Source organism: Coloeus monedula (genome assembly GCF_965178545.1).
Source record: "Coloeus monedula genome assembly, chromosome: 4".
Lineage (NCBI taxonomy): Eukaryota > Metazoa > Chordata > Aves > Passeriformes > Corvidae > Coloeus > Coloeus monedula.
Window position 1 is genome coordinate 42,916,364 of NC_138784.1, and position 13,272 is coordinate 42,929,635.

At 42.8% G+C, this 13,272-nt stretch overlaps 1 protein-coding gene across 4 annotated transcripts in view; it reads right to left on the reverse strand.

Annotated features, from left to right (window-relative positions):
* MSRB3 (methionine sulfoxide reductase B3) overlaps positions 1-12,650 on the reverse strand; it is a 91,785-nt gene extending 79,135 nt beyond the window's left edge. The window contains exon 1 of one of the 4 annotated variants that reach the window (XM_082280271.1): positions 12,341-12,611. In XM_082280271.1, the coding sequence (XP_082136397.1) occupies positions 12,341-12,541 (201 nt within the window). In that variant the 5' untranslated portion in view covers positions 12,542-12,611. Of the gene's footprint in view, positions 1-12,340 lie in introns of all 4 variants that reach the window. The other 3 variants (XM_082280273.1, XM_082280270.1, XM_082280272.1) reach the window with 3 other exon arrangements.
* Positions 12,651-13,272: the final 622 nt, after the last annotated feature.

Sequence of the window (13,272 nt, forward strand, 5' to 3'; positions counted from 1 at the left end):
TCTCTCTAGCATCAGCTGCCTAAAATGGAAAGCTCACAATCTTTCACAGGAATAACCCTTTCTGGATGCTGAACTGGCCACAGCATTGTTCCCCTCTCCCACTAGAGAAAAAACAGCTTAGCAACAAGGCTGGTCTGCTGGTGTGACTAAAGTCTGAGGGTGTGTCCAGGGGCCATATTTTAAAAGCCTGAGAAGTGAGAAGATAATCAAAACAAATTAGTTTTTGAAGGCTGTACCCTCCCCAAAAGCAACAAGGGGAAAGGCATATTAATGCCTCCCTGTTTGGCAGCTGGCTCCCAAGGACAAGAAAACTGTGGGCTTGGTTTCTCCTTATTTTACCACTAACATTTACACACAGCAGAGCAGTGGTACTGATCCCCTCTAAATAACTGAATAAATGGCCTGTGGGGATGTAGAGGACATCTGTGCTACACTGAGTACAAGGGGAGGAGGGAGGCAATTATTTCTCCTTTAAGTAATGCAGAAGAGGGTCCTTGCTCAAGGGACTCTCACTTGGTCCTTAGGGAGCATTGTAAAATGGAAAGAGATTTCATTAATGTAGAGAGAAGACAGTGTGAGCCTTGTGAACAACAGATGAAATGGGAAAAGTGAAACTGCAAAGAGACACAAAAAAGTAGAGACTGCAAGGAAGGGGAGAAACTAGACAAGTAAGGAGTCCCCAAGCCTGGGAAGAAAGGATTCTTGGCTAAGGGCAGAAACCAGTGAGTGTCTCAGCCTTGCAAGTGCTCATACATCTGTCATTTGCAGATTGTTTCCCAATAGTTATGACTGGCAATACCTCTCAAAGGAAAGTAAATATAAGTCAGTTGGGATTCCCCTCCACTCCTGCTCCTCCAAGATCTCATGCGCTAAAATAGTGCTGAGCTGCACTTTCATTTTCCCTGGCTTGGTAGCCTGCCAACATACAGCATGTTCCTTTTACGGCAGTGAGTTTATAACTACAACGGTCATAAACTATTCTTAAATGGGTCTTTTCCGAGAATCACGATCCTTTCAACATCTTGAAAAATTTCTCATCTTTTCTGTTCCAGGCAGTCCTCTCCAGCACAGTGGTAAAGATTTAATTGCTTCTGGTGCTCAGATGATGAGATACAAGTGTTCTGGAAATAACCTTTTAATTTAACAATTCCTACTGGCAAGCCCAAAAGCTTTTTGTGTTGCACACCAATAAAGGATTCATTCTCAATACTAAAAGAAAAAAAAATATTAAAAACTTCTGGGTTACTGCTGTGAATAGAAATATCCAAGGGGTACCCTAGCACTTCAAGACATGAAACCCATTTTTGCTATCAGATTGGTTTGAGTAGGTATGTCTCCCTCCCCACCATTATTTGCATTGTCAGGCTTACTAACACAGTAGTGATAACAAGCTTTCTATTCTATTTTTAATTTGGGAAAAATCCCATGCATCATTCAGCAGAAAGTTAAATACGACTTCCTTTTATAGCAATGAACAGAAGCCCTTCAACAGAAATTTCTATTCTGCTTTTCTGGAACACCTTTGTACTAGCTTTTACTTCTCCAGAAAAAAAAAAAAAAAAAAAGACTAATTCTGAAGATTAAACAAATACGTAATTTGGAATTGGTGTTCTTTTAAATTGTGTTACACAATACTCTGTAACTCAGCAGACTTTTTCCTCACCTTACAAAGATAATTTGCCTGGGTAATGATACACAATAGATACGTGACATGAGCAGTTTCTCTTAGGTAGAATATCGCATAAATGAAGCAAAGATAAAGCCTCCAGCTAACTAGTATGACTTAACAGGACTTCCAACCAACACAACAAAAAAGTACACCCTTTTCAAAAGAGCATTGTCTCACTCGTTCCACAATGAGACGAGTGCAAACCAGCCCTGCAGTGGTTTGCTGAGCATGCACTCCTGACCCACACGGCACAGCCAGGCTGCAGGAGGGATGAAGGAAGCTGCCACTTCTGCTGCACAGAGAAGCTGAATTCTCAAACAGACCAGTTAATTTTGATGACCCTCTTTTATGAGGCACTGTAAGGAAATGTAGAAATGACACTTACTAGTTCACAGAAGGAGGCAAGGTCCCTGAACACATCACAGCCAAAACAGTTGTGATTCCAGACACGGTTTTGCCCTCCAGTTTAATGAGTTCTCAGAATAAAATCTGTATCAGTGAATAAAAATTCCCAACACTCCCTGCCACAGCAGGAAACTAAGGCATTCTCAATGGGTGCCACGGAGTTATTACAGTGTATATAGGAAATTAATCAACAATCAGTAGGTCTATGGCCAGAGATTTTAAAGATATTTAAAACTCTTTTAATTGAAAAGATGGTTGGTGCTAATATCTGTCTACATGTATATGCACATAATGTGCCCATAGACCATGCACCCTATTAGAAAAATAAACTTCCAGTGCAAAAGACACATTTGTCTTGTTTGTATCGTTTAATTCATCCTGCATTCTTCAGCATTTGAAAGCTGAATTATCTCCATGTATTTGTATCATTTCCTACTTGAGAAAAATATAATTTTTAGATCAGACTCTGAATCAGACCTGAGTATCTTGTACTTTGTAAAAATGTTTCTAAGTAAAGGGTTTATAAAATTTAGTTCTGATCTCTCTGTCAGGTAGGATAACTTCATTTCAGAGCAATTCAGGTGGTGGTTTCTTTTTTTATCATCCCAGCTGCTAGAAAAGCACTTCGAGTTAAAGACATCATAGCTGCCAATCTCTCCCCAGTAGTCTCCCTTAGACGGAAATTTTCCACGTGGCTTTCTCTACAAACCAATACCGCTCCTCACCACCGAGCGGTGCCAGCTGCCTTTGATACAATCACACGCTGCACGGCCCCGTGAGTTGTCCTTCAAACAACATCCTCAGCACACACCGGTCTACGCATATATCAACAGAACAAAAGCATCCTTTAAAAATGTACCTTTGATCATACAGATTGTGTCACGATGGTATGCAGAGCAGCCTTATGAATATACAAGGAAACCTCAGCCTTTTCTCCAAAAATATTTTGGAAAAATTATAGCGTATAGAAGCTCTGACTTATTTATTGCACAAATAAAAAAAAAAAAAACCAAAAAAACAAACAAACAAAAAAAAACAAAAACAAAAAAAAACCAACCACAAAAAAACCCCATAAAAGAATGCCTTGCACGCTGCAATAGGAACTCCTGAGTCTTCTCTTGTCAAGGGTGTACTTTTATTTTGATGAATAGCAGTGAGAAGACATTACAGCAAGTAAGGATAGAGTATAACTTAAGCTTTGAGTGAATACCGAATGTTAATGACTGAAAAGAGAGAGCAAGGAAAACTATTTCTGTCCTAACAGCAATAAATTTGATTCAAATATAAGGTCCACTTGATTTTAACCCACTACCCAAATTTTCTGCCATTTAATAACCAGGATTATATGTACATCTATTTAGGTAATTATGGGGATGAAACTATTTGTTCAAGACTCTCCTTCTTACAAAAGAAAATGTCAGAGTCATAAAATCACAGAATGGGTTGGGTTGGAAGGGACTTTAAAGATCATCTGCTTCCAACTCCTCTGCCATGGGCAGGGACACCTTTCACTAGACCAGGTTGCTCAAAGGCCCATCCAGTCTGGCCTCGAACACTTCCAGGGATGGAGGATCTACAACTTTTCTGGGCAACCTGTTCCTGTGCCTCACAACCCTCACAGTCAAGAATTTCTCTGTAATCTAATCTAAACCTACTCTTTCTCAGTTTGAAGCCATTCCCCCTTGTCCTGTCACTCCAGGTCCTTGTGAAAAGTCCCTCTCCAGCTCTCTCGTAGCCCCCATCAAGTACTGGAAGGGGCTCTAAGGTCTCTCCAGAACCTTCTCCAGGCTGAACAAACCCAGCTCTCTCAGCCTGTCTTCATAGAAGAGGTGCACCAGCCTCTGAATACCTTCCAAAGACAAACATTTTCAGTGAAAAATGTTATGAGGAATCTCTGTGAGTTGAATTGTGATTTTGATTCCAGTGCAGTTTAAAAATGCACAAACATAGCATTTTATTTTTTTAATTAGCTAAATACATTTACATTGTCTGTGCAGCATAAGGATCTGCACCTTTAGGCATCCTAAAGCTATTTTTCAAATCTTGAATAAAACAAGTATTAATTCTAGCAAAACCTGCTTAAATTATTTCCCTTCTCTTCAATTCTCTTTCAAGTGTCCAAAACACAAAGGTGTCTCTTCTAACTCTTTTAATAGATTGAAAATATTTGTTAAACTTCACATTTTTGTCAATCCACATTTCCCAGTCTTAAATGCATTCAAAAGGCAAAAATACTCATCCTATACCCCTCTGGCTGGACTTGCAGTAACCATGCAAAACCTCTTCTGCAAAAAGCACTTACCTTTGGACAAAAACCCCATAAATACTTTCTCCCGCTCTGTTAAAGCAGACTTACAGCAGTGCCAGGCCTGGCAGCAGCCACACAGGCATGCGTGGAGCCCCCTCAAACCGTGGTGCGGCTGGGGTGGCACTGGTCATAGGGCAACAATGCAGCCACCAACTTCGTTCTCCTCTTTCCTCAACCTTCAGCTACTTTCAAGGCTTTGTAATTTAGCTTTCCTCTGGATCAATATTCTAAGATAAATGTTGACGTTTTCTTTGCATAATCTGTCCCTAAAAGTGACATCTGTTCCACTTCCTTCAGCAGAGGCAGCAGCAGGCACCCGCAGGCAGCCCCCCTGCCGCAGCCTGCTGTCAGGAACTTCATTAAGCATTGCCCCAAAATGCAGTTTGTTTCTGTCCTACTTGGACTCGTGCTCCAAAAAAAGAAAATCCTACACTTACACCATCAGGACCCCTCCTTCCTGTCTTGGTTCTGGTACTTCACACCACTCTGAGACATTAGAAATTCCCCAGCCACTCAGACATGCCCCCAGAGCATCCTCTGACCCCAGCACAGGGCCATTCTCCTGTAGTTCACTTCAGCACGTCTCAGTGAGAGCCTTCAGCATTCCTGGTCAGGATAAAACAATGAAGGACATGCCAGCTCTATGTCCACCTTAAGTATTTTTGAAGTAATAATTACTGATTAGAATTCTGATATATTTGCTCAATATGTCATTTTTATACCCTCAGTATGTGCGTACAGAAAGATTCACATTCTCTTAGAGTTATCTACATGTTTGGAAATTCTATGTAGTTGCTTGGCAAAACAAATAAGAAAATTAATAAACCATAACCTATAATCAGTTAAGCCCATCTGCAGATTTCACTCTTTGTAACCCAATACAAAGAAAATAAAACACGCACATCAGATTATCAGGTTGGAAATAGGACTGTTCAAGAAACAGCAGAGGCAATTGCCTGAAGTAGTTGCAGTGACTACTTTCAAACTTGAAATCTGTTGTGCAGACCTTGCTCTGCACAAAACGTGTCAATGGAGCTGCCAAAGCAGCTCCATTTTTTTTAAAGAGAAATCTTTATCAAAGTCTATCAAGCTTTCCATCTCATTCTTATGAACGGCACTTCAGGAACTTTTAGCTGCATAAATACCAGACTGTAAGAAATTAGGCACACCAATGTTGATCACTGTATTCCAAGATGATGGAGCTATCCTGTGCGCCTGAAATCTTTCCCTAAGGCTGCTCTTCCTCTTCTGACAGATTAGGAAATTTATCCTAAGCATCTGGGAAACAAGGAGGGGAAATTGTCAGTAAAAGAGCATGTACCTTGGAGGATTTTTGAAAGGTTTTTGCCTTTACAAAATCTCAAGAGGAAGAGGGTAATATCCATGTTTTAAAAGGAAAGAAAAGACTGACTGGTGAATTACATGGCCATAAATCTATCTTCAACACACAGAAAGGTTTTGAAACAAAATACTAAACAATCCATAAATAAGCAATGAAAATTAGAAAGCAGCAAGCCACCATGATGGGCTTGCCAAAATCTAACCCCAGAACTAACATACTTTCCTTCTTTCCTTGTACTCTACAGGCAGAAGGAAAGCAGCAAATCAAAGAGACCTCAAATATAAAATACTTCTAGATAAAGCAAACTGGAAAAGCACTTCTCTTTTGGATCAAGGTCCTATATCACAGGTGCAGAGCTGCTTGAATAAACACACTCGTTCAGTGTTTCTCCTACTGATCAGGGCCAAAACCCAGCAAGTAATCCTACTAAAACTGCAGAGACACCAACCTCCAAGGGGTGTGAAACACCCTGAAGAGCTGAGCAGAACTCAAGATGGTCTTAATAAATTGAAGAAATGGTCAAAACCCAGCAAGATAAAATTCAATACAGCCAAGTACAAAGAATCACATTTGAACTTTAAAAGAAATCTTCAAATGCACAAAACAATCAAAAGTAAGAATTCCAAATTAGCAGCAGTACAGCAGAAAAGGATGTCAAGGTTACAGTGACAATAAATTGAGCCAGCAGTGCGAAAGTATTAAAAATAATTTAAAAAGGCAGATAACAATCTGGAGTTTATTAAAAAGAGAAACATAATACATAACAGGAGGGACTGGGGAGGAAGTCTGGTCTGCTTAGTAACAGTGAGGTGTCAGTTGGAATATGCTCCTGGTTTGGGGTGTAGGACAGAGACAATTGAGGAAAGCCCAGAGGAGAAGTAAAAACAAAAAGAGTGGTTCAGAAAGACAAATCCCTGCAAAAAATTTTAAGCCTTTGGCTTGTTTAGTCTACAAGAGTGATTGTGGAAATGGGATAATGCTCTGAAAATCTTCCTCTCAAATAGCATTACATCACTCAGCTATTACACTGTCTTTATTACTGCCACAGTTATTACTTGACTGTCATTAGAGCAAAATGTACTGGTCTGTAATTCATATGTAACTGAGCAACAAAAAGGGCTTGTTTTTCCCCAGACAGCTACTGTATTTCACATTTTAAGACTTCATGGGAAGAGCCTAGAGTCTTGCAAAATATCTATTATAATCCTTCCCAACATGGTTCAACAACTGCTAGAATAAATTGGTACAAACCAGCGCCTCTCAAGTTCAGAGGCAAGTAGCAAAGCTGCCTTGGTTTTGGATGAGGGATGCCAGGTAGCAGTTTAGATACCAGGAGCATCTGGTGGGTCCCTTCCCCAGTGAGCCACTAATTTGCTGCAAGATCTTGTCCCTTTCATGAACTTGCCTTTAAGTAAAAGCAGGAGTACACAGAACAAACACGTACACAGACAATTTGGTTTCTTGCATGAAAAGCAATGTTAAGAGGTGTGCCGTCAGCACAGTGTACTTTTCCACCAGGTACACAAAAGATCTGATGAAACACTGATTTTAATTCTGAAAAAAAAAAAGGAAAAAATGAAGATACAGTCTAAAAGTACATTGCAAGCAGTTAAATATTAAAGCTTTGACCAACAGGCTGATTTTCCTTTTCTGTAGCCATTCAAAAGCAGAGATGATAATGCTACAGAAAACCCAAATCAATTTATTGTAGAGTTTCTGAATTTGCATCTCAAGGCTGTTATTTCACAGTTGACTGATCCACCTCTATTTTTCCACCTATCCCTGAGCTGGCAGCCAAAGCATCTGCTCCTGTCTTGTTCCCATCTCTCTCACACACTTGTGCTATGGCTACTGACAGCGGTGTTGGCATGCAGGAGTGGAAGCCTAACCAATCTGACCTGCAAGCCTTGGTTTCAGCGTTGTGCAGACTGGATCAGTGCACTACTGAATCACTCATTAGTACAAATCCAACTTGAACTGAGTGTAAGCTCTGACTGTTCATCATCAGGACACATTAGGATGGATCTGCATTGGTTTTATATTTAATATCGGGCTTCCTCCCAGCAGCAGAATGGTGACAATCTGACCCAGGTGGCAAAGCCTGCTTGTATATTTAACCATTTTTCTTAGTCAACTGAGCAACTTTATATCAAGCCAAAGCTTGCTCTTGAACCAGCTGCAGGAAAGCCAAGGACAGACTCACTGTGCTGCATGAACTGAAAGAGACATGCATGCAGCTCTCACCCACCAACCCACCTCGAAAGTCCTCGAAGTTGTTAAAATCACCTACACTCTCTGTGCAGGCAGCTGGAACAGCCTCACCTGCAGATTTCCCTGAGAACCATGCACTGGGTAACGGAGAGGAACAAGAACAGGGCAATCCTTCAGCCAGAAGGAACACTTTGTAGGCTGCTTTCTTTTGGCAGCAACTGGCACAGATCACTTCCCCAGGAAGCTGCTAAGGTTCCATGTGTTGAATTTTTTTTCCATTTTCATTGTGTGATGAGAGTGAAAGTAGTGGCATTTGGCAGCTATATTCCATCAGTGCTATTGTTATTCCCTGGTAGTAGGGATTTGTTTTCCATCAGGTGAAACACAAAGGCGTTGTCCCCTTTTGGAAGAACATGGAGTTAAAGAGACCCGTAGGGAAATACTTCCAAATGCCATGCACAACATTACTCTTAAAATTTCTTGGATGAGGTAGCATAGCTTCCCAACAAAACAATGTGTTAGCACGCTATGTGCATTTTGCTAGGCTGCTGCCCACAGTTCAAAGAAATCATCAGTCCTGATGTTCAGAAGCTACTGAAAGGAAAGAGTAAACTGGGGAACTCTACAGAAGTCCTGTCCTTAGGCTTTGTCTGTGCAACACTCAAAAGCTGAATTGTGTTTAAATCCAAAACTTTCTGGAAATAAAGAAGTACTCACACTATTAATTATTTTACAAAACAATGCTAAACTATAATTTAAGTCTGTGAGGACAGCAAAACTGTATTAGCACCTTATAAGTGTAAGTATTGTTCTTGCCTGTTTTGGGCTAGTATCGTTCAATTCCTCAGATCTTAAATCCTTATTGCAAAAAGCCTCTTTATTCCCAGCTCCGGTTGCTAGATTGTGTGGTTTTCAGATAATGCAGAATTGAGGTTGCTAAATGAGAACCAGAAGGTTGGAGCTAAGCAGATATAATTTCCAATTACCTCACCATAAATGGGGTTCTCAAAGAATTCTTCTACCCTATTTTCAGACAAAAAATACAGATCAGCATCTTCACAGACTAAAGACACAAAAATCCTTGTTAAAGCACACAATGACATTCTTCATCTTCTGGTAGAAGTTAATAATGCAATATGTGTTCCCTTTTCTTAAGTGGTTAGTTGAAAATTACTTTAAAAACACCACTAGTTGGTTACACATTCACAAATTGCCACAGAGAAGGACTTAGATCTTAAGTTTCGTGCTTTTTTTTTAAGCTAGTACATATTAATAGCTCACTGAGAACCAAAGATCCTTCTGAGGGAAATGAAGCCTCTGAAAAGATAACAATAAATCCTACCAAAGCAAGGTGAGAAAGGGAAGGGAAAGTTAACCTGTAGCCACTTCTTTCTCTATAAGACATTAAGAAAAAATGCCCCAAAATCTCTCAGGTTTTTTGTTGTTCTGTTTAAAAGGCCTTTGTCTTGTGTAGGGAAAGTAACCTCTAAATAACTCCATGTATGGACACAATTATTCCAGAGCAAGAAACACCCTATTTCTGTCTAGCCTTGTAGTTTGTTCCAAAATAAGCATACCAACTTCAGAGTTACTGAGGGGAAGATAAATCCACATCTAACTTTATTCAACAGTAATTCCTAATTACAACATCATAAACACACCAGGAATTTGAGGGTCCATTGCTGGGGGGTCTTTCGGCTAAGGAACCCTTAAACTAGAGCTAAACCAAGTTATAATTAGGCTGATGTTTATCCCACTTTCCCATCAGCTAAAGCCTCCATAGCTTGAGTTCATACATAGCCTGCATGCTGCTCAAATTGCAGCTTTTAATGAAAAAGAAAAATAATAGGGGAAAAGAAGGTCATATTCCCTACCTCTGACTAATATAATGCTGCATGTAGCTTAAGAGTTGCTCTGTAATGAGGACACACTCACTTGAATTATGCAGCTCAACAAAGCAATCTCCAAATTGGATGGCTTTACTGCATTGCTGGCTTGTAGCAATGCCAGTCAGATGCAGACAGGCAGACTTCTTAACCTTCTGTCTGAGAAGATTAAATCCTTAACAGAGTGTTCTCTTCTCTCCCCCTACTGACTTTTATTCCCCCATCTTTTAAAATAAATAACAAAAGAACCGTTAACCATCCACCTAATAGAGAAATTCTGTTTTCTAGCATTTCTAGTGTAATAAATAGGCTAGGTCTCCAATGATACAGAAACGAGTATCAGCTTACAAAGCTGGCAAAACACAAGTAGGTAAATAAGATCCTCCCATACCTTCATAAATAACAGGGCAAAGGACCAAATATCTCCCTCACGTGCAAGTTGCCCTATTGAACAGCTGTAAGGAATTCTTATGGTATGTACAAACAAAAAATAAGAAATTCTTACAGTATGTACAAACATAAACATCTGAATTAACTAACCCCTGTGAGAGCATGTAACTGCTACCACTTGGAAAAATGAGCAAGGTCACTCAGTCAAAAGACTTTATTTTTGTCTAGGATCAACTGCTTTATATGGCTTTGCTACCAAATATAGAAACATTACTCCATCTACAAAGGCATTGTTTTTAAAGATTGTACTTTTGGAAGAAAAACAGAATTGTTTTTTCCTCCTAAAAAATCTTTCCAAATGTGTATTATAAAAAGATCCAAGGAATATCAAACAGGAAAAGGACCAACCAACCACATTCTGGACTGAACTATATCTTATTTAACTCCACTAATTTCAGTGGTTTTAACAAAGCAATGCAGAACTTTATTTTTTTAAAAATTCCTTTTTTAATCTCAGAATTCCAGGATTAATTAGTAACTCTGGTTAAGGTGCTGACCATATTTAATTCCCTACATAAATTTTAAAAGACAGTAGAGAAATAGCGTTCTAAAATAAGCCATGTCTAAAGCGAGGCAGGCGATTCTTTTAGAAACTATGAGCAAACGTCTGATTAAGATGACAAGCCACATGGAAACTACTCCCAGAATCAGACTTAAAGGGCACTGTTACCAACCAAATTTGGCAGACAAGGAATCATGACAAACTGCAAAGGCACGCAGCAACGTAACAAGAAGTTGGGAATCATCAGCAAATAAGACAGAAAGCACTTGTGTTTACTCAGCAAGGGCAAGAACATAAGCAGGACAAATTCTAAGCATTAAATTCTGGATTCAGATGAGTGGCACTGTGCCATAATGGGAGTGGAGATGGCTCTTCCATTGCCATAAACAAGCAGTATTAGTAAGGCAAAGTATCTGCCTATTGCAGATTTCTCATTCTGACATCTATCTGTCCAGAGAGTGCACTTTCAGAACCGTTTTAATTGTAGCAACAGAGAAAGAGCTAAGAGTATGACATATATATCATAAGGCTCTACACTTTCCTAAATGCTGTGTTTAGGGTCAGAACACTTACAGAGATTACCTTACAGCATTTGTCACTAGATAACAGTTGACATCTGGCCTTATCTGTAGATAACTAGTGTTAGATTTAGCATTTTTAATACACAGTTGTGCTTGTTTAAAACCACTGTGCTTAAAGACAGTCTTTGTTCTTAAGAGGGTGATGACTGAAAATTCAGCTCAAGCAGGAGAGACAGCATTTATAGCTAATTTGTCAAATACTACAGGAAGCTTAATTAAGTCTCATTTCTGTTTCCAGGAATATTAAGATGCACCAAGTACAGCTACATCAACTTGGGCAGGGGACAGTAAGAAATAAATTATACTTTATCCTGTGCATCAATTGTATCTGTCAGAAGAGTAACACCAAACAAACCTAGTCAGCAAACACACTGGGCTTCCTTAGAAAAACACAACCAAATTCTGAGCTCATTTGTGAAGTTTAAGCTCCTTTCTTGACCCAGCGCTGCACAATTTACCGAGCTGCAACCGCGGCTGAACTGAACTCATTACGCACTCGGTCAAGCGCTGCTTCCTCGAGCCAGCTATTCCGCTGTGCACCCCGTTTCAGAGTCAGGAGCTCCCAGCTCCAGCGCAGGACAGCCGGAGCCAGGGGCTGCGCCGCGCCAGAGTCCAGGCGCCGCGGCGGCCACAGGAACGGCACAGCCAGGATGCGGCCGGGATGCGGGGATGACGAGCGCTGTCAGGGGCTCGCTCCGCGACACGGGGACCGACTCGACCGACCCCCGACCCCAGCCCCGCTCTCGGCCGCCGGCAGGGCCCGCGGGGTCCCCCTCAGCGCCGACCCGCTCCCGTCCGCTCCCGCCGCAGCCCCGGCAGGTGCGGCCCGGCCCGGCCCGGCCCGACCCGGCCCGGCCCCCCGCGCCGCCGGGGCCGCTCCTCCCCTCGCCCCCGCCGCAGCCCCCGGCCCGCCCTCTCCGCGGCACGGCAGCGGGGGCCCGTGTGGAGGCGGGGGGCCGGGCGCAGCTCCTACCTGCGGTTCCTACCTGCGGCTCCTGCGGCGGCCGCCAGCGCCAGGCAGAGCGCGGGGAGCAGCGGCGGCGGCGCAGCGCGCATGGGAGCGGCCCGAGGGAGCGAGCGAGCGGCCCCGGCCCCCCCGCCCCGCGGGAGCGCAGTGACGGGCCCGCCGCCCGGGGAGCATGACGGGAAATTCCTGGGCACCGGCGGCCAACGCCAAATATGAACATGGAGCCGGGAAGACTCCTGCCGCACTCCCGGCACGACCCGGCAGCGCAGGGAGGCGGCCGGGACCCCGTCCTGTCCCGTCCCGCCGCCGCGGCAGGGCCGGAGTGCCCTGTCCTAAAGGGTTAAAGGGTGCGCTTCGGGCAGGCCGACGAAGAGGCTCCTCGCCCTTTTAAAGTGACGTTCCTGCAGCTCCAAGCAGGGCTCCGGCCGGAGCGCTCTGGCACAGTGGAGACAGCCCCGCCGTGACCGTCAGCTGCCTGCGCGGCGCCGGCCGGGAGCGGGGGCAGCGCTGTCAGCGCCGCAGCGGCTCCGGCCCACGGCTCCCACCCGGAGCCAGCTCCTGACTTCAGCACCGGCCGCGACACTACGACAGCGCTCAATGCCCACCGCGCCTAGCTTCCAAAAAGGAGGGAACTGAACGACATCGAACTGCTCCCTCCTCCTGCTCCCCTTCCCACGGGACAGGTATACACGTACGCGGGGCAAGTGAATGTAAATAATGGACTTACACACCCTTCTTTGCTCCTCCTATCCCCCAAACCTTCAACTTGTCACTAAAATATTTTTAAAACAGCGTTAAGATAATGACAGGAAAGAAAAGCCAATCTTTTCTGTTAGTCTATCAACATCCCTTTGATGGCTTTTTGTATCTCAAAATACAAGAAAGAGGCTGAAAGCACAAGGTTAAGGCTCTTCATCCCTGTCTTTTAACAGGTCAGACAACACGGCATGT